At 36.9% G+C, this 20,767-nt stretch overlaps 1 protein-coding gene across 4 annotated transcripts in view; it reads right to left on the bottom strand.

Annotated features, from left to right (window-relative positions):
• CCSER1 (coiled-coil serine rich protein 1) overlaps positions 1-20,767 on the bottom strand; it is a 695,545-nt gene that overhangs the window by 85,882 nt on the left and 588,896 nt on the right. The window contains exon 10 of one of the 4 annotated variants that reach the window (XM_054203348.1): positions 17,355-17,398. The exons of the other annotated variants lie outside the window; for them this stretch is intronic. Coding sequence (XP_054059323.1) covers positions 17,390-17,398 — 9 coding nt within the window. The 3' untranslated portion in view covers positions 17,355-17,389. Of the gene's footprint in view, positions 1-17,354; positions 17,399-20,767 lie in introns of those variants that run through there. 4 annotated transcript variants of the gene reach the window in all.

Genomic DNA, 20,767 nt, shown 5'->3' with positions numbered 1-20,767 from the left:
TTTCATGCTAAGAAATTAATCAAGCCGAAGATTTGGAGAGTTTCATTCATCAGTAAAGCATTATTTCATTATACCAATAAACTTGCTCTGGCAAAATGAGCAAATGTATGTTTATTAATTAAACTACTAGAGAGCCAAGATACTACAGTACAGTTGTCAGTATGTAAGATTCATAGATTAATATTCTCTTATTAAAAATAAGAGCACTTATACTGAGTAATTGATCTTATTTTCTTAATAGAAGCTCTGAGAGAAGCTGTGGGGCTGTGCAGAGAGCACAAACAACAAAAATTTAATTACCCTATGAATGACAGCCTTTTCAATTGGAGGCAATATTTACTGTTATTGATATGACCAGCCAGTATCATAGAATACCACTGGCAGATGGTCAATTGTCTTATAAATTATTCTAGTATACTAACTGGCAACACAGCAGATTTTCAGCTCATAAAAAGATATTCATTAGCAATACTATTAATACTCACTGAACAGAGAATTTGTTTGTAATTTTATAAGGTAACAACGGTCCTACCACATGAACAGCTCAATAAAGGAGAAGCGGGTGTTCAAAACCTCAAGGCACTCAAAATAATCGAAGTCCATAATGCAGACACATTTGGTAGACCATGGGACAACATTAGCTCCTACAATAGCCATTAAAACTGCAGTGTGATAATATGGAATATTTTTGATCCTGCAGCTTCTAGATGGGTAGATATAACCAACTCATTCACAGACGCCATATTTAATAGTTTTTCTTACCTGACATGTTATCAGTTGAGAAAGATGAAGAATACACAGTCATATTGCTCTTTAATTAATTAACACAGGAGTGGGAGAAGGGAGCTGGCCCAAAAAGAGATTTTACTATCAGAAGTTGTTTGGAAAAGTTGTTATTCCACCTAATAAATCTGAATAAATTCAGCCAAACTCCGTGATGTTTTACAAGTTTCTTTTAAGTTGAAATTTAAGAATGAAATAAGGCGGGAGAAACAATGCCTTGTGAACTAAAGCTGGAAAATGGATCACTGAGTCTCTGGGACCAGAAATCTGAATCTTACACTGTGGTTTTGTTATGCCACTGTGTATGACTATTTACTGCCCCATGCCTACTGCATCAAATAGCATGTATCAAAGCACTTCCAAAGAGACAAAAAGAGACAAAAAGAGACATAAAGTTCCACATACTCCCTGAAAAATCTATTTGTATAAATTATTTTTATTTACTTTGGAGAGAAAGACTTGGAGGATTGAAGCTTTCTGTGCTGAGCTTAGATCACATCCCTCCTTTGTAAACAGCTGATTCGAATCACAATACTTATATAGAAAAGGTTTTCAAAGCAATAGCCATTCACAATTTTTTTTCAAGCTGCATGCAAAAATAATGATCCCTATCTCTCATTCTTAATAGGATTGCAGATGCTACTTGATGACAATTGCACTTGTCAATAACTTTTTTTTTTTAAATTAGTGTTGCACGGGAATAGAAACCTGAATGCGGAAATGTGCGAAAAGTTTGTCTGCAGGTTTTCCAAAACTTTGTCCATTGTATTGCTCATACGGTCTGAGAGTCAAGGAGCTGGCTTTTCAAGAAGCATCGGCCCTGTTCCAAGCCAAGCGACAAACTGCAATCTTACAAACTATAGAAAACCAGTGCTGTAGACACCTCAGAACTTTTACCGAGGTCCAGTTTGAAAAATAAACTTTTAATTTTTTAAGAGTAAAATTTCTGCCTTTCCAGGACTACTGTGCTTTCACTAAGACTCAAATGGTCAAAGGAATGGTAAATCAATCACAAAGGTGAAAGCCAAGAGATGGCTACAAGACGCAGCAACAATTGTCATAAGTAGTGACAGTTTCACTATTCATAGTTTGGAAAGTCTGGTATGCTGCTAAAGAGATGCAGTGTTTTAAGTCTGCTTTCTGAAGCGACTCTGCATTAGCAGTTATGGGACAGCTCTTTTCTTAAAACATGCTAAACATTGGGGAATAACTGGATGAAAAGCGACCAAGAAAGGAATTATTTTTTTCAACATTTGAACTCATTACTTTTTTCTTGGTACCCTGTAAACCTAATTAACGCATAGAACTGGCTTTGTCAGAGAAGAAAATGCAGAGACTTTGTTTCCTCTCTTTGCTAGTTCATCAGATTTTGATAAGATGGCTGTAATCAAGCCTAGACTTGATAGACCTCAGATTACAAAACTCTGGGTGCAGATGTGTGCTTTGATACTTTCCGTAAAAAATTTTTTCAATAACACGAGTGAAAATTCTGGAGATGTTAGGATGAGAAAGTATTTTCCAAAACATTACAAGCTCTAGGAAAACACAACAATAAAGACAAGCTACGGGTAGCCTTAAGTATGTCACACTTGTTGTCACACATGTTGATAAAACTTATATAGAAGTTGTATTATATTTTCATCATATAACTTCCAGCAGCAACTGTCACATAAACAAAAATTGTTTTGTGGTTGCTGTTTTTTTGTCACAATCCTTGAGCAAGGGGCTGAGGGGAGCCAGGAAAGCATGGCTCAAAATAGTTTAGTCATGATCCTCCCAGGCACAAGAGATGAAGTGATTAGTATTAGCCTTACTGTGCTATGAAAACTTCTCAATAAGAGAGGTAACACAAGCAGGTTCCACCATTAAATGTAAATCTCGGGGAACAAGGGAGCCTTTAACAGACTCTTAGTTCCTTGTAGAGACACGTAGTTGCATGACAATTCGGTCCTTAATTTCAAGAACAACCTACTGGTTTCTCCTAGTTTCATTCCACTGGTCTGGAGGGCTTTTCTACAAAGGTTGGAGATGAGACAGAAATAAAATAAAAATATAAAAATCATTCTGATTGCAAGTATAACCAAGGGACAACTCTATTTCAGAAAGCCTTCAAAGGCATTAAAATGTTATAATGAGATTTCCCCCCCCACACTCCCCACCCCCTTATACAACGGTGGGTAATCCTCTGAATTACAAGTCTCTTTTTACATATAGTCATAAATTACGTTGTTAAAATATTGATAAAGTCAGACCCGGTTAGTTCATGCTAGTTTTGCTTCTCATTAAGATTTAACAGAGGCTGAAGCATTTATGGTATAACGTCATGCAGACTTTGGGACACAGGGAATACAGAAAACATGAACTAGGTGGGACTACAACAGCAACTGAATTGCATTAGAAATAATGGAGAATATCTGCTGGGGAGAAAACGATTTTCTCTTGGGCTAATGGTAAAGGGATGGAGACAGGGGCAGCCAGCCTCCCCAGAGAGGTTACATGTGAGTAAGCCTTTAGTGGCCCCTTCTCATCATCCACCTTCTTTGCCCAGTGGGTGCCACCAGAACACCTCCCTGCACACCATGCATGCCTTGTGGGGCAAGTATGACCTCCTGGGCTGCCCGTTTCAACTGCATCCATCCATCACGGCTTGGGGTCTAGGCTGCTCAAACGGACGACATGGTAAATCTAAATGTACTTTTAAATCTATTGTGAAATAAAGGAGTTGTTCAAAGTAACTGCATTAAAAAACACTTTACAAAGTTATCACTTCGCAGACTGGCAGTACATGCACTGTAGCTTTAGACCAACATAAGATCCAACTTTATTTAATCCAGAAGAAACAACAGCTTGCAGTAATTGTGACGATAACAACTGTGTTCTTGAGAAGTGTTGAAAAGAAGTGACTGTTTCCAGGCAATTGTAAGTTGTCTATACTGTCGGAGACTGCAGACTAGCCGACAGCAGCAAAGTATCTTTTGAGTAAGAAGTTCAATGAGGAAAAATAAGCAAAAACATTCAAGAGCTCAGATCTAGTCCCAAAATATTCAGCTGAAGCATTACTATGATGATGGCTGTTATTTACTATCAGAAAATTGTCTAATGTGAGACTAAGTGACAAAATACAAACTTAGGCAAAAAATATCAAGTAGTTCTTTCTTATAGAATCCGAGTTCCCAATGATTAATAAAGATGTTCACAAGAAAATTCTTTATTACAAAATATCTAGGTTGGAAAATCCAAACAATTGGATTTTGTTTGGATCCAACCACATTCCTACAACACTACATCTCTTGACAAAAATAAACTAAAAAAAAAGAAATCTATAAATATAAACCAAGTATTAAAAATAATGGATAAGAGAACCTTCTGGTCTACTTTGTGACCATGCATTATTACACCAAAGTAGTTGCAAAAGCATGGGAACATCAAGAAGGGGAAGAGAAACATTCTTAGTAATGTTATGATTATAGTAAACTGATAATTAAATTCCAGATGGAAATGACAAATACTCTCTTTACCAACAGGCAAGTAGAAACTACAGAAATGTTTATTTGGAATTAATTTATTGAATTTATTTAAAAACAAAATTAGGTAGAATAAATTTTCTTAGTATTTCTGCGTTCTTGGAAAAGACACTTCTTTCTGTGTTCTAGCAACAGGAGTCAAATGTGCAGAAAGACTTACACACAGTGTTTTAAAATTAGAAATACTGTGATCACACACAAGTTTGCCTGTTATGGCCAGTTACAGATCTGCGGTAGAGAGCATATAAGTACATTGGGAGTTTCAGGGGTTGCTTAAATGAAATGAAACAGCTCCAGGAAGACAGATGCTTTCTCTCCAGCAGAAAAGTCTGCTTCCTTTCTGAAATGACAAAACCAGAATTTCCCTGATCATACATTTATCCTCCAACCATCCTGTTGACTTTTTACCACCAGAGAAGATGAACACATCCTCCCATAACAGCAGACTACATCATCCCATCCATCTGACTAATAATTAAAGAGCAGATAAATGGTTCCTTTTTTACTGTACATCAGAACCAGAGTTCTTAAAAAAGTAAAAACCAAAGAATATAACTCATATTGGGCATACTAAGTCCAATTACATTTAAAGGCATTTCCAAGCCTTACAGCAGAATTAAAACATAACTCTTCAATCTGTTCCACAAAAGGGGCTTGATAACATATCTCCATCGTTTCTGAGTGTGGCAGCACTGCACAGCTCTACAGAGGTTAAGAGAACTAGCGACTAAAAGTTTCCAAAGCCTCCTTCAGCAAAAAGTTACACTGCTGCTATGGTTTAACTGTGATGAGGTAAGGAAAATTTTATGGTGACACAGGACTTTTCGCTTGCGCTCTTACTTCTGACAAACACAGAGTGTATAAATAGTAAATAAATCACAGGTCTCCATTATTCATCATGCAGCAACCTGGACTTTCCTTCTCTAACGTCAACAGAAAAGCAACTGAAATATTCACAAGTGTCCCACTTTACAATATTCACTAAAACTCTAGTGTATAACTACAACCGCAACTGAGCTCTGCTGGTCTCGCACAGAAGGTGCAAGTCTTGGTTTGAGGAATCCTGGTGGATGGTTCCCTCAGAGAGGAGCAAGGCAAAATCAGAGGAAGGCTGTTCTCCATGAAGGCTCTACCACCCAGCTGTTTTGCTGTTCCTCTGGTTTTACTGGGTAGGACGACACTGCCATGGGGCTAAGTTTTCTGCAAACCCTCCACCTGGTATTTTGGACATTGAAATAAAACACAGCAGTTTCACTACCATTACAATTTACATTCCTATAGAAATGTAAATGGTAACATGTTTGGAAGCAGAGGTCTGGCCTCATCAAGAAACGTGCAAACATATGCTACGCAGTACGTATGCATGCACACGGTAAAGGAAGAGATGTCTAAACCTTAGTTAGAATACATTCCTTATTTGTGTCTAAAACTGTGGCTGCGTGTTGGGATAGAAAGTCCAGTGGAGATTCTGAAGTAGCTACAGGTCTATACTTGAATAAGGTATTCCCCAAAGTTAAGGCATTATTCAGAATTAGGTTATCTGATTGAGTGAATGATTTGTATCACTTGTTTGAGAAGAAGGCACGAGAGATGCAGTATCAACTGTTTCTTACTTTTTTGTAAACCAAAAAATGAACAACCATCCCCTTCCCACCTGTGAGTGAGAGAGGAGAAAGAGGGAAGAATGCTAAGTGGCAAAAAGACTCTGGTACTGAAATACAAAGTAAATATAGAAGCTCAAAGATAATTGAAAAGCATCCCTTTGTGAAATTCTATATTAAGGCTACAAATGTGGCCTCAAGGAGAACAGTGAAAGGTCCAGTAAATTGCTACAAGATACACTAGAGAAATTAATGAGCAAAAATGTTGTTATCACTGTCAAAAAAGATTGCTACTACTTAGATGTAATTACGTGAAAAATTCAGAGAAGAATTGTTCAGATTTATGGGACAGACTCATTAAAATTTGTGAACAACGTGCCAAATTAGATGGGAAAAATTACATTAAAATACTGAAAATGCAATGTTTGTGGGTTTTGAGAAAATAAACTATCACTGAGGTAATATTCAGAACTGCATGTTCCTTTTACAGCTTCTTTGCCTACTGGTTCAGGCCGCCACTTGCTAAGTGGGATGACAGATCTTCCCTATTATTATTATTATTATTATTATTATTATTATCAAATAAAACTTTGCCTTTACAAATTATCCAATAATAGCAAAAGAGGCAAACTCTTAGATCTGAATAAAAGAAAGACATATGTTTGTAGCTGATGAGCAGTGAGGTAGATCTCAAAAAAGGTTAGCAAGCACTAAAATCCCAGAGCTGTCCGTAGGAGGTTGTTGGTATTAGAAGTCTCATAAAGCAAAGCAGATGATGTTATGGGACTTATGCTGAATCGTATGGGGAAACCAGGCTTCTTTCATATTGAACCTGGTTAGACCAGAGATAGTTAAAAAAGAAAGGACTAAACTAAAGCTCGAAGTTTTTGCATATCCTACTAAATGAAAATGACAAAATACTACTAACAAAGTCCCTTCCAGAAAGAGCATAATTTATTTTAAAAAAGCAAAGATTTTAAAAATGTATAATGACATGTCACTTATTCTGCTTCCGTCTTTTTAGAAGTCTTTTAGCTTGGTTATCCACATCTAGCAAAATGGCTGGTGTAAGGTTGGTGCACCTGCAAGTCCCATTCTTAAGCCTCCCTTTTTGGTCCCTGGACAGACTGACTGTAGCCCTGAGACTGTTCTTAACAACCATGATGACTCCCAGACCACCTAGTAATGCAAATTTGGTAAGCACCTGACATGAGTCCAAGATCGCATTTTAGATTGAATGCAGAAGAAAAGGTAGTTTTAACATCTTTATATGCCAGTTAAGGTCAAGCCATGCCTTAACCCACAAAAGGCTTCCCAATGTAAAATTAATCTGTCAAGACTATTTGAGTCAAACAGTGAGTGTACACTGGATCAGCACTTTGCCTGATATAACTAAGACATTACTGATTTGTATACTAAGAGATCCATACACACTGTTACAGCTTTTCTATCTAGAAGTCCACAGTCCAGGATCTGCTTGGGCAAGGACATTTAGCTCCAAGTGTTGGCCACTTTAAATATGGAATTTTCCTTCGCTGGTCACTACCACCCCCAAAACACTCAATTTTCTGTCTTCCAGAGACAAGGAACTGCAAATGAATAATGATTCACCATTCAGTTCCCCCCAAAGGATTTAGTGTGATGAGACATGTAGGGACACTAATAGACTGTGAAAGATGCGCGGGCTAAGCTAATTGAGTAGTATTGATCCACTAGTGCCAGGGAGATTATCATGCAAGTTTACTTGCCTAGCTTCGAAGTCTTCACAATATGGAAGACTTCAGATGAAGTGAGTGAATCAGGGGAAAAAAAATTCAACCCTCCAACAACTCTCAACTGTGCATTTAGAAACCCTGTTGCAGTAATACTTAACACATGTACACAGAGCACACAGCCTGATTTATCTTTGGAGCTTCACAAATATTAGCTAATTAATCTTTCACCATTGTAGTTTCACTCTACAGCACATCTTAATTTTTCTTTATAATTAAAGCCAAAGATTTTAACTGGCACAGAACTATGTACTACTTCTAAGGAGAAAGCTCCATGACATCATCCTACTTAATTTGTATCATACCGCAACTAAAAACTTAACAAAAATGGATAGAGGAAATATGCATATTTATACAATGAACTACAATTACTTTTCTGATTACTATTTAAAATAAAATGCATGTTGACAGTCATAACAGTCAGTAATCCCGTTTTACTGGAAGTTTAATGAGGGATTTGTGGTTGAAGTTGGTACTTCTGCATTGCAGACGGTTGAAGTGCTAAAATGTCAAGCACTGACTGATTGCTGTCTAATTACAGACCCATAAACAACTTTATATGGCTACAGAATTACTCCCCTAGGTCTTCACAGTGTTGCCATCAAGACTAATTTCAAGAGAGGTGCTTAACTTGTGCACTGTATTTGACATAAAATTTTCTTGTTGGAAATTTTGTCATTAGCATTGTTTAAAATCCGGATGAAGCCTTCCCAGCTATCTTTGCAGCAAAAGTTGTCTCTTGCCTCTAAAAAACTATTTTTATTTCTAGTCCTTACGTGCTCTTGAAGCTGAAAATTGTATCAAGAGACATGGTCATTCTACGACCATGTAAATGTTAGCTCAAGACAAGAAAGAAATCATCAATTCACTGCAACTTAGTTGTGAAGGGGTAGAAAGTTTAGTGTGTATGCTCAGTGTGCCACCTCTTATTCAAAGCATTCAAAAAAACCCATATATCATATAATTATTTACAAACGTATTTATCTTTGTAAGGGTGCAAAACCCTTCTGAGCCTTTTTGAAATCACCCACAATGTCTATCTCTCTTACACTACAGCAAATGGGCAAGGCAAAGTTCAAACTGTGTAAAATCATGACTCTTGCCTCCAGCATGAAGGTGATGTAAAAGAGGAAAGAAATAAGTAGAATGAGCCAAGAATGAGAGAGAGGCATGAGGTAATTTTTTTTTTTAAGGAGGAGAGGAAAAAGCTAGATGTTTGTTTCCAATGGCTTGTTTTTGGAACTGTCTTATGAGATCTTTGCCTATGGCTTTAGATTACCTGATTTCCTGAAATATCTAAATCACAGAATGGTAGGGGTTGGAAGAGACCTCTGGAGATCATCTAGTCCAACCCCCCTGCCAGAGCAGGGTCACCTAGAGCAGGCTGCACAGGAACGCGTCCAGGCGGGTTTTGAAAGTCTCCAGAGACGGAGACTCCACCACCTCTCTGGGCAGCCTGTTCCAGGGCTCTGCCACCCTCAAAGTAAAGAAGTTCCTCCTCAGGTTGAGGTGGAACTTCCTATGTTTGAGTTTGTGCCCGTTACCTCTTGTCCTGTCCCCGGGCACCACTGAAAAGAGCGTGGCCCCATCCTCCTGACACCCACCCCTTTAAGTATTTAGCATTTAGTATTAGTGTTTTATTAATGACAACACAGACAAGCACAAGTTCATTTGGACCAAAATTAATAGAGGATTGGTGTGCCATCAAACTCTGCAAATCTAAATTGCTCCCAAGAATATAAAAAGGAGATTTTAGTAATAAAATATTCTCTTATTACTCACACATATTTTAATAACATTTTAAGTTATTAATAAAATTGGTATGACTCTTAATATCTTACCTCTGTTCTTAAACCAGAACATGAATTTAAGTGAAAAATGACACACAGTGGTGCATCTGTCTTTAAGGACACTTCTTCACCTGTTTTACACTATACAGACTGAATCATTGTTCATTAACGCATTGTTATTTATTTCTTAATGCCTTATTAAACAGCCTATCTCATTACCTAATCATATCAAACATATTTTAACACCACCACACTGCGAGGTCAATTCAAGATTTTGTTAAAACAATGCAAGAGTAAAGTATATGTTTTCCTTGGTGTATACTTTAAAAGCCAGTCTCAGGTTTGTTTGATTATTTTGTGTTTTGTGCAAATAATCCATTACGCTCCTAAGGAAAATTTCACATTTCCCAAAATGCTTTCAACTAATCTTTTTAATTTGAAAATGTAAACCTAATTTGAGAAGTGTATGGTTTCAGTACCACTGCTGTGTATAATGCATTTCCCTCATACTGAAAATGATTCTCTCTCATTTTTCTAATAAATAGCCTATTGTATTTATTGCATATTACATTTTTGTTTGTGTCTCAGCATATTTTGCTTCACATAAAAATAACAACATTTTCACTGCCTTTTTAAGAGCTCAGTACATTTTCTTAAGAACTTGGTTGACTGGACAGCTTAAAAAAATGCTGAATATTTGAAACAACTAGCCATTCCCATTGCATTCTGTACTGCTGAGTGTCCTGTAAATCTACAGCTTTCATTGTAAATTTGCACAGTTCAGTAAATCTTTAAAATTATACTGTTACGCTTGCCACTCTTTTCTGCTCCCCCCAAAAGGCTGCATGAGAACTCTGACAAGAAAACACAACTGGTCTTGACTACCAAGCCTACTAAGACCGCTTTGCATAGAGTAGTAGCACTGGTGCCTGCAGTGCCGTCACACCCCTATTTTGGCCTTATTCAGTGTGTTTTAATCCTGGCAGCTTGGCTGAACTATCATTTAGACCTAAATCACATACCTCTGTGGTCCTTTACACAATCTTATTCTAAGTTTGTGTATATATATATTAAAGGAACACCTTCTTCCCCTCAGAAGATTTAAAATCACATCGGTTTTGTGACTGACAATGAAGCTGGTTAAGTTTCCCATCTGTCTGTCCCTTGACTGCTCACTCCCATCTTCACAAGTGTCAAAATTCCAATCTACCTGAGTTGTGGTATTATAGTTGATGGCACAGCTACTCTGTAAAACCAATCCTTGACTTGCTATTGATTAAAAGTAAACTTGAAAATTATTCAAAAACGAACCCATTGAATCTGTACTGTTTTTGTGAAATTGAAAACAGGTATGAAAAATGATCCCATAAAGCATTGTATGGGCACGTTTGAGAGTGTGACAGCATCTTTTCTATATCAAAATGAATAAGCTTCTGATTACCATTTTCTACTATGGTCAATCATAAATGCATAATTCTATCATTTATCCTTACTTACATCTTCTTTTGAAAGGTTACATACAAATAACACTTCATATTTCAAATTTTCTCCTTGGTCAGACAACGCAGAGAAACATTACTGCCAATAATAAGCTATTCAGCAAAAGGGCTTTTAAAGCTAATTTGTAGAGTTATTTAAATGCTGTAGTTCTCCTTTTTCTAAGACCAGAAATGTGAACTCACTGGTTTTGCTCATCCTACACCAGAAATAGACAAAAACAACCTGAAAGCATACCGTTATCATAGATGATACTGTTATCACAGGTTCAGGTTACATTCTGAGTTTTACTCTTTTATTCAAACATTTTAATTCAGCCTGACTATGATTTCTGTGCCTCCAACACTTGGAAGCAGATACGCATTTGCGAGCTCGAGCTCTTTCTTTCTCTCCTCTATTGTCTTATCTTCTTTGCAACTTTCGCAGTTTTTCCTTCCTGTTTGCAGCGATTTCCTTGGAGTATGCCTCTTCAACATGCTGCTGAAATTTCCATAAAGCTGGAGCTTCACAATTAGTATATAAATACACATATCATCTTTATGCTCTGCATATCTGCTTTTGAAGTTCAAAGAAACGGCGTGGTAAAATCCTCTGAGGAGTACTGCAATGACCCCTTCTCCCAAATACTGTCATCATAACTCCTCAGCACTGATTTGCTGCTGAGTTCTGTACCATAGTATGATGCAAGAATTTTTGTTGCAATAAAATGTTCTTCATCCTAGGTGATACAGAATCAAATTTTACTCATTAATACCCATTTAGATTCCTCTCTCAGAATTCTTTTCACTTCCATTCTTTCCTTCTCTGCCTGTTTTGCCTCCTGTAACCCTTTTTGCACCTGACTGCAAGCTAGACTAAGAAAGATTTAGACGAGCCAACAATGGACAAGCTTGCAACTTGTTTTCAAATGCCCAGCCCTGGAGAAAATCCATAATCCTTAATTAGGTACTGTATTCCTCATTTAGTTCTTAAGAGTGCTTTTCATAAATGGCCTGCTGAAGGGGGAGGTAACTGCCTCTCATACTAGAGCTGCCGACTCATACTAGCACCCCAGGTCGCTGCATCGTCCCTGGCAGAGGAGAGCAAGGCAGAGGCCTCTCACTCTCGGTGCAAAACAGGAGGAGAAGGGGAAGGTACACACGTAGGGGGTTATTTTTTAAACAATATTGGTTTCATGCCTGCCACAGCTGCGCGGCCGAAGTCGCTCATCTCCAAGGCCCTACTAAGAGGCCTCTCTGGTACTGGCAGGGAGTCAGGGAGAGCAGAACACTCACTGCTCACCCTGATGATGCTGTGCCACTGCGAAAAGAGAGATTTATGGGTTCAGAAAGAACACAAGTGATACAAAGCATAATCTAAGACCTTTGAGGTCAGGGCACTCAGTAGACATTAGTCCTAAACTGGCATTATAAAGAACAGCAACTGACTAAACCAAGCAATTGCATTTGAGCACACTAGAGCTAGGTGCAACCGAGGAGACAATAAGAACAGGCAAGGGCAAGAGAGTAAAAGTTTGAATAACAGTATGGGTGTTGTGATCTTGATTCTACATAAAATGCTCCTTAAAATACCTACAGCCATGATTTAATGACAACTTTCATTTTGTTCCTCATGCTTACAATCTATTTATGTCCTGTGCAGGTCATATGGATTACCAGTAACAACTTCTTCTCCATCATGGTTGCCTTCTGTCACATTCTTCAGTTAATTTCTGTATTTTCCCCAATTACTGACAAATATATTTGACTACATTTAACTGTTACATCTCTTGTTGATTTCTCACTAACTTGTTATTTATTTGAGGCAAGTGCTATGCCTCTGAGCAGACATACGTCTTCCTTATATTATTTCTATATGTGAGGGGTTTTCTCTGCTTTATGGTTGGATTCAATCATCTTAAGGGTCTTTTCCAACCTAAATGATTCTATGCTAAAATATACATTAAAATGCTTGAGGAAAAACAAAGGCTTATTTAGAAAGCTAGTAGAAGCACATGTTTTCCTAGATGAAATATCTGGAAAAAAATGTTTAAGAAATGAAACAAAAGAAACTAAAATAAGACTGAATTGCTGTACTGGAAAGCCCGCAACACAGACAATTTCAAAGGCCCTCTGTGAATATTGTGAGTGGTGACCATGGGAGAAGGCAGTACATTTTCCCAGAATAAAGTTTTATTCATATTCATCCTACCTAAACTCAATCACCTCCTCCTTCAGGAAATGACCTAAAATTACAAGCCATAAACACCCACGGCACTATTCTTATCTTAATATGTAAATTATTACTGAAACCCAGAACATCCCACTGAGGAGCAGGAGACCTGGGGCCTTGGACACAGACATCTTGCCCATACTTTAAGACCTCCAGCAGTGTCATGCACATGGATCCGTTTCCTGCAGTGGAAAAAATCTTGATGGCAAATTAGCATAAATAACTTCTGTGGGAGAGACACATTTTGGAACTAGTAATTGGCATGCTCTCTGTCTTTGATTTGCAGTTATATTGCATGACAGACGTATGGCTGGAAAGAAGAAAACATTCACTGCCTCAGCCTACTGTAATATCTTCTTAAGTAGCTCAAATGAGTGGAAATGGAAATAAAGTGATTATTCCAATTATCAAAGGCTCACAGGAATACACTGAGCTATGAGAAATTTACCCTCATTTAATAAACTGCTTGAAATTAAAACTGTGAAAAACAGCAAGAGAGTCAAGAGCAATACGAAGTTCAGCCGACCTAACTGCAGCAGCATGTACCAAGCAAACAGGGATACGTTCCTCTTCTCAGACTGTGCTGACAAACACCAATTAAGATCTCTAAAGGACTCCTACTAGACTTGAAAAGAAGAATGACATTTATATTGACTTGAAATATCATTTATCTATTGTTTAGATTTACTGAAACACGCTGCCCTTTGCTTCTATCCTCTGGCATTTGTCCATTACAGCGGTGTGCCAAAAGTGAGCTGTTTCATTAAAATCTGAAACAAAAGAGACCAATGCTCTGAGTTACAAAAATTAATCTTTTTAAAAAATACTACTTGTTAATAGAGAACATCTGATCACCATGATTCAGTGTCTGCACTCAATTCCATTAAGCATTCATACTCCCAGAGCACTTCAAATTCGCCCACAAGCACATTTTCAGAGAAATTTAAGTAGTATTTTCCTTATAAAATAAAATTACAGATAGATTTGATTTCTTGGTTTTCCTCAAAATTATAAGTGTGCAGCCTTTCAGCTGCTTCATGAGCAGGACTACAGAGATCTCCTTTAACTGCAGTCTGTGGGGGTTTGGGGTTTTCTTTAGAATTTAATATGTTCTGCATAAATACAAAACAGCCTCATAAGAAAATCCTCTGTCAGATTTTTAATGATCTGAGGGGAAAAAATACTTAGAAATCTCACAATTTTATCACAGAATAACACCCGTATATAACCTGAATATCAACAATATACTGTTTAATGAAAAAGTACAGTATTAATTATACGGCATTCCATTCTCATGAAAAAATACATTTATATCTTAGAAACCAAATAAAAGAAGCACTGACAAAAATATAAAGTATTTAAATGCCAACAGCCATACAGTCCCAGTGAGGCAACTCAAATTGCCAAGATGTGACCAAAGAAACAGGAGTTACAATTGAAAATATACAGAACAAAAAGTTCAGTAGCATAGGCCAGATACGAATAGTACCCCTTGCATAACCTTATTTAGTACCAATTACATCTAAAAAGTGCTAGCCTATTCTAAGCAATCATTTAAGGGACATTTGTGATAAATAATATAATACTAACTAATATAATCAGAGAAGAGTTAGATTGCCAGGATTGGAATTTAAATAACAGTAGCTAAACACAACTTTTCTTTTTCTCAACTCATTGCAAATTCATGATCAATACAGTATAATAACACTTTGGTGTGAATTACCCTACTCTCTTGCTAGCAACATATAATGCAGAAATAAGCAGAATTATTTTGTAGATTTTATTAGCACTGGTGTAAGCAGTGCTACAAGATGAGGCTTTGCTGTTTGTTCTCAGACTGTTCCCAGAAGCAAAATACAGACCTGTGTATTTCATTCCGATGCTGTTCTCCTCCTCCATTATCATATATCTTCACTTTCCAAATGATTTTCAATGCCTACAATTTACTGAACTTTGACCAGCAGACTAAAGGTTACACTAAGAAACATAATCAAATAGCTGCCAGACTCGTATGGTCCTCATAAATCAAAAAAGGAGCCACTTGAAGTTCAGGACTGATCTTGAGATTTCAAGACCCTAGTCAAAGTGGAATGTATAAATTTGCAAACAGATTTAAATCTTCTTTTAAGTACGTAACAGGTATACTGTGCGCTTTTGTGACCCAAATACTGCGTATAATGCGTAATTGTCTCTCCAAATTTGAACCCAAGAATGCTGCAAAAGCACCAAGCCTACCAGTGGGATTAAGCTCAGAGTCATACAACTATTCGTTCATCCACTACATATATCTCTTAGTTATATCAATGTTTCCAGCTCTTCCTTCTCTAGGAACCTCACTGAAACAAATAAATTTTTAATTATTTTAAATCGAATTACATTTGTGCTTTTGCAAAATGTGATTCTACAGCAGGTACCATAACAAAGCTATTATCCCACGTGATTACCATAACTGAACCATGATCCTTATCCATCGGCTTAATTGAGGCAATTAATAGCTAATTTTATAGCCCGCATCTTTTACCTTACTAATAAGTAGGGAAAATCCATTAAGGTAATGTAATTATACAGGTTGGAACATAACAAGGAAGCAATGATAGTTCATTTAGGTTTGACCTCCCAGTAATGTACCTTGCAGTTTGCATGTTACAAAGTTGCAGCTTGCAGCTATTTAGGACCAAGTCTCATTTAAGGTAATATACATCCTGAACACCTCAAATGTAAGCTTGTGAACGAGGTACTGAAATTAACCTTAGCAGGTCTAAATGTAGTTATCACTCCATACAAGAAAAAGTTGCACACATAAATCCAGCTATTTCAGAGTATTATTTTAAAAAGAAGTACTTGCCACTTCCTTTTTTTGACTTCCTAATATTTATTACCATTTTAGAGTCTGAAGTTGAAGGGGAAGACAAAACAGCTCCTACTGTCCTAGGAAAAGAGGAACTTATACAGCAAATTAATTATGTTTACATGGGAAAATGATTATGCTGTTAAAAAGTTGTTGCAGAGACAGTGGAGATAAGAATGGAAAAACCGAAAGATGACTAAAGAGCCTAGAAATGATCACGCTTTAATTTTCAAGATTTTTTTTCTCATTCAGAAAAAGTTATACCTCTAGGTACACTGCAGCTTAGAGAGTCATAAGGACTGTAAGTTCTTCCAATACAAACGTTAAATAGAAAGGACTGGCGTTTCAAATGGTGTACGAGATGTGTCAATATAGGAAGCAACTGGGTTATATTCATTTTCACCAGCTGTGGATTTGGTAACTTGCATTAAGAAAGACCTCTTCTTCTTTCTTATTTCTTACAAGAAGAATGCTTAGAAACACATCATTCATGTTTAACATGTCTGTATATAATAACTGTGTATAAGCTCACGAACTCACATTCATTAATTACATTAATTTTTATTCCTGAAAAACAGGTTGTAAGACGTAGTTTTCCACTATCACCAGTTTACTTACAACAGCTCTTTAATGAAATTTTCTTCTGCCAGAGTGCAAAAGTAATCAAGCTACAAGTCAGTGATGCTCAGAAATATCATTAGAAAGGTACAAAAATTTGCATGTAAATGAGCATCTTCAGGATCTTGCTACTTGCTCTGAAAAAAATAATAATCAGCTAGCCATATAGCAATCTGCACATAATGTGTTTCTGAAAGCTACATAATGAACACGATGAATGACAGTTTGGATACACAGAACTAAAACAATAAGGAACGACAAAAGTACCAATTTATTCATCAGTGTTTACCATTAGAGAGGTGAAAACTACAGCCGAGTATCAAGCATTTAATATAAATCATCCACAATCACAATAAAAACTAACCGAACAATGCAGCTCAGGGATTTTTCAAAAATGAAACTTCATAGCAGATGTTAATCCACTAAAAAGATGACAGGGTCCAGGCCATGACCAAAAACCTGTGTGGTACTGCTTTCTAGCCCAGAAGAATGACAATACCTCTTTGTTTCAGTGAATTAGATTAAGTAAAAAAAAATAAATTAATCTTAAAAATAATTTTCCTGCAGTAATGTTAGTTCATATCCAATGGGAAAGGAAGACAGGAATAAAAGGGAAGAACGTAAAAGAAACCTGCTATGACAATGCACAACACTAAAAAGGTTTGAAAACACACATACATGTTTCCAGAGACACATGACACCGTACCTGGTGGTGCGGGGAATTGCCTTCACACGGTGGTAACGATTACACAGACTGTAATCAAGAACGCAATACGTGACAATGGATGGAAGGAAAAAGAAAGAAAAAAAAGAGAGAAGGAATGAGAATGATATTAAAACACATTTAACAACGATGAACAACTAGAAAACTTCATGGACACACCATAAAATTAAACGCCCCCTCCAACTCATTTTGGAGACCTCTAAATTAAACTGATTGTCTTTATAGACCTCACCCTGACATTTGGTTACTTTCCGCTTGTAACTGCAGTAAAAAAAGACCACTCTTCTGTGGATAAAACATTTCAGTTGATATTACCCTCTGTTATTAGACTATTACAGACCACGGAAACAAGTCCCACCACTGTCACCAGAGTGCAATTGGGTTTTTGCTGTTGAGTATCTCGACCTTACATGTTACATTAGGTTATGAACACATGGAGTGAGATGTTTAACACTTTTGCAATCACTGGAGAAAAATCTTGGTTTAATCAACACAAGAAGAGCAATTTAAAATTTATCTTAAAATTTCAAAGAAGGTGTGTATGTATATAAAAATATACATATTAAAAAATATATTAAAAACACCTCCACTAAAACTTCATCTCCTGAATTTATCTTCTGTTTTACAGTATCAGTCCCACTATTTTGTGAGGAAGAAACAGATGGACAGGTAAGAGAAGCACAGATCGCGCCAAGCTCTGACCCTCTGGTTCAGTGCGGTACCCGAGGGGAGCTAAACAAGAGTGGCGTGATCCATCTGCTTTCAGAAAGCCTAATCCAGGGGTTATTTGGTCTTATGTGAATTTGGTTCCTTGCAATGTATTCTTCAGCTGAAACACTGCTTAGGAGGTTCCTGTTTCTTTCTTGTTCTTCCTCCACTGGAGTGCTTAGGCTCCCCCTCCCCCTGAAAAAGGCCATAGAGTAACTGCATGTTTAGCTGCAATGCCCTCTTACACATAGACAGTGCTCAGTATGAAAGCAGCTGAGGGACTGCATTTCTGGATTACAGCTATAAGGACTGGGCTCCTTTTTTTTTTTTTTTTTTTTTTTTTAAAGTTAGAACACAGGTTCGTGAGAAATTAAAGATGTTAATATTACTTCGATTTCAATTTGTTGAATAATCTTCTGTCATTCTGACCATGTCAGTTTCTTAGAGAGAAAAATACTAGCCTAAATATAATAAAAAATTGCTGTACCTGTGTAAAAAAGTGAAAAATTGTTGAATTTGTACTCCTTTGTTTCCCAGTGTTATCTGTATGTCGACTGTTAATATCACATTATTGTATGCATATACTATATACATTGTATGCATTGTATATTTTGTGTATACACAGACCATGTTCATTTTATGAAAGACTACCTAACCATGACAGTTTGGAAATAAATGTAAAACTTAGGACATGGGTCCTTTAGGCTGACAAGCAAACAAAGAATAAATTCATTATAAACAATTACACAATTCTATTTACTAAGAACTGAGTTTGTGTCTGTCTTATGCATTTTGATTTTTTTTTAAGGAGACTATAATTTAAGTGCTGTGTAAGGGGTTTGGTTCATATATTTTACTAGTGCAATTTGAAAAGCATAACAAATGAATAAAACTGAGAAAAAAAATACAACTAAAGCAACCATATAATGATGAAAAATAGCATCCATTTTTCCTGTTATTCAGCTGATTTATCTGAAAAATCATTAATATTATTTTCAAATTAATTTAAATTACTTCCTAAATCAGCAATAATTAGATTATAGACTGAAATCCCGTGTTTCAAAGGAAAATTGCTATATATCATGCAGCCAACTGATGGTTCAACGAAGTGAAATGTTGGAATCACTGCAAGCTGATTCCTTTATGCTACCATTTTCCTTAATGTACCATCACAGCCTTCAATTACCGAGAAAATACATCTAAAAATAAAACACGGAACTAAAACCTAGATTCATGCAAAAAGATATGTTCTAAAGTCACATCATCTAAGTCAAAGAAGTGAAAGCAAGTGTAACAACATACAAAGTTCAAGGCACTGGGTGAAACAGCAGTTGAATCTACTGATGCAGGCAGCAAAGTTACCACGTTATCACACCTCTTCCTAATATTTTCTTTAAAAATGGCATACTTGGCAGTAGTTTCAAATAGAGATTCTGCTAAAATTTTGATGGTAGGTCAGTAAAGCCATGGTTAACTGTCAGAAGTTAAATGCCTTCTACTACTAATTGGATACCACTAAGGACTGAAGGAAAACCCCAAACAAATGGCATTTAACCAAACTGCCGATAACTGAAACTAAAAATTATTTTCAAAAAGTTTGCTGAGGATTGACATCAGGGTCAATCCCACGTCGTGAATAAAATTAATCCTAAATGAAAACCAACACCAGAATCAAGATTCAAATTCAACAAACTGCTGAGTGCAAGTTGTCCTGCTGAAGCCACCCAAAACTCTGTCACAGTTCACTTGGCTACCTGTACAGTCAGGCTTTATCCTCTGGACTGACAGTGCAACCACAGGCAAACCCACCGTCATTTAAACACACATCACATTTCCAGGCTTTGGTTTCCACCTTACATTTTATTACAATTTCAATAAAAAGATGAAACCGGGAAATAATTTAGAGAACTGTCCATTAATCCCCCTATTCAGTCACAGAGAAGTTGTGCCACTTAATCGCTGGTTTTGGTAGTCTGGGGGAAGACCTGGAAGGCATCTTTTCCTCTTTCCCCACGGTCCTACACAGTCTTGGGACAAACTGTTCTCACTGCTGATGTAGGCATAGTTAGAAACTTTAAGATTCAGAAGGCAAACACTGACATGAAAAGGTACAAAACTAAGGAGGAAAAAGAAAAACTTAACAAAAGTGCAGAAGATCAGGAGAAAGCCACGCAGCAGCAGGAACAGCTGCTCCAGGGTGCAACTGAGGGGGGACCTTTCCCCACCCAACTGTCCAAAAGGGGCTGAAAACAGCACAAGACTGATTTCTCTGAGGTTTGGTGGTTTTTTTTGGGTGACACCCTTTCAGCTGTGTCAGTCAGCAGTGCTTTCTGTTCGGTGCGTCAAGTGGCAACTTCTTTCATTAATTTCTGCTGGGTAAACTCTGTTCTTCCACATGTCACTTCCCATTCCCTTGCATTGATTCCCATCCATTTGCCTATGAATTAATTCAGAATCCTTGCAACTACTGCCCTAGACTGTAAACTTCTTTTCCCAGATGAAACCATAAAAAGTGCCTATCTCGAAAAGATACGTCGTTTCCTTATTTAGAAAGACAATTTGTTCTTTTCGTTAATTTTTCATATAATTTCCTTCATGAATACCATCAGTACTACATTTCTTGGTATGCCTTAATTTGAACGCTTTGCAATTGTCTTGGCTATGTCTCTTTATTGGTGAAGAAAAATGTGG

This window comes from Rissa tridactyla, chromosome 5 (genome assembly GCF_028500815.1).
Source record: "Rissa tridactyla isolate bRisTri1 chromosome 5, bRisTri1.patW.cur.20221130, whole genome shotgun sequence".
Classification (NCBI taxonomy): domain Eukaryota; kingdom Metazoa; phylum Chordata; class Aves; order Charadriiformes; family Laridae; genus Rissa; species Rissa tridactyla.
Note: the sequence above shows the minus strand (reverse complement) of the source record. Positions and strands in the feature narration are given on the sequence as shown.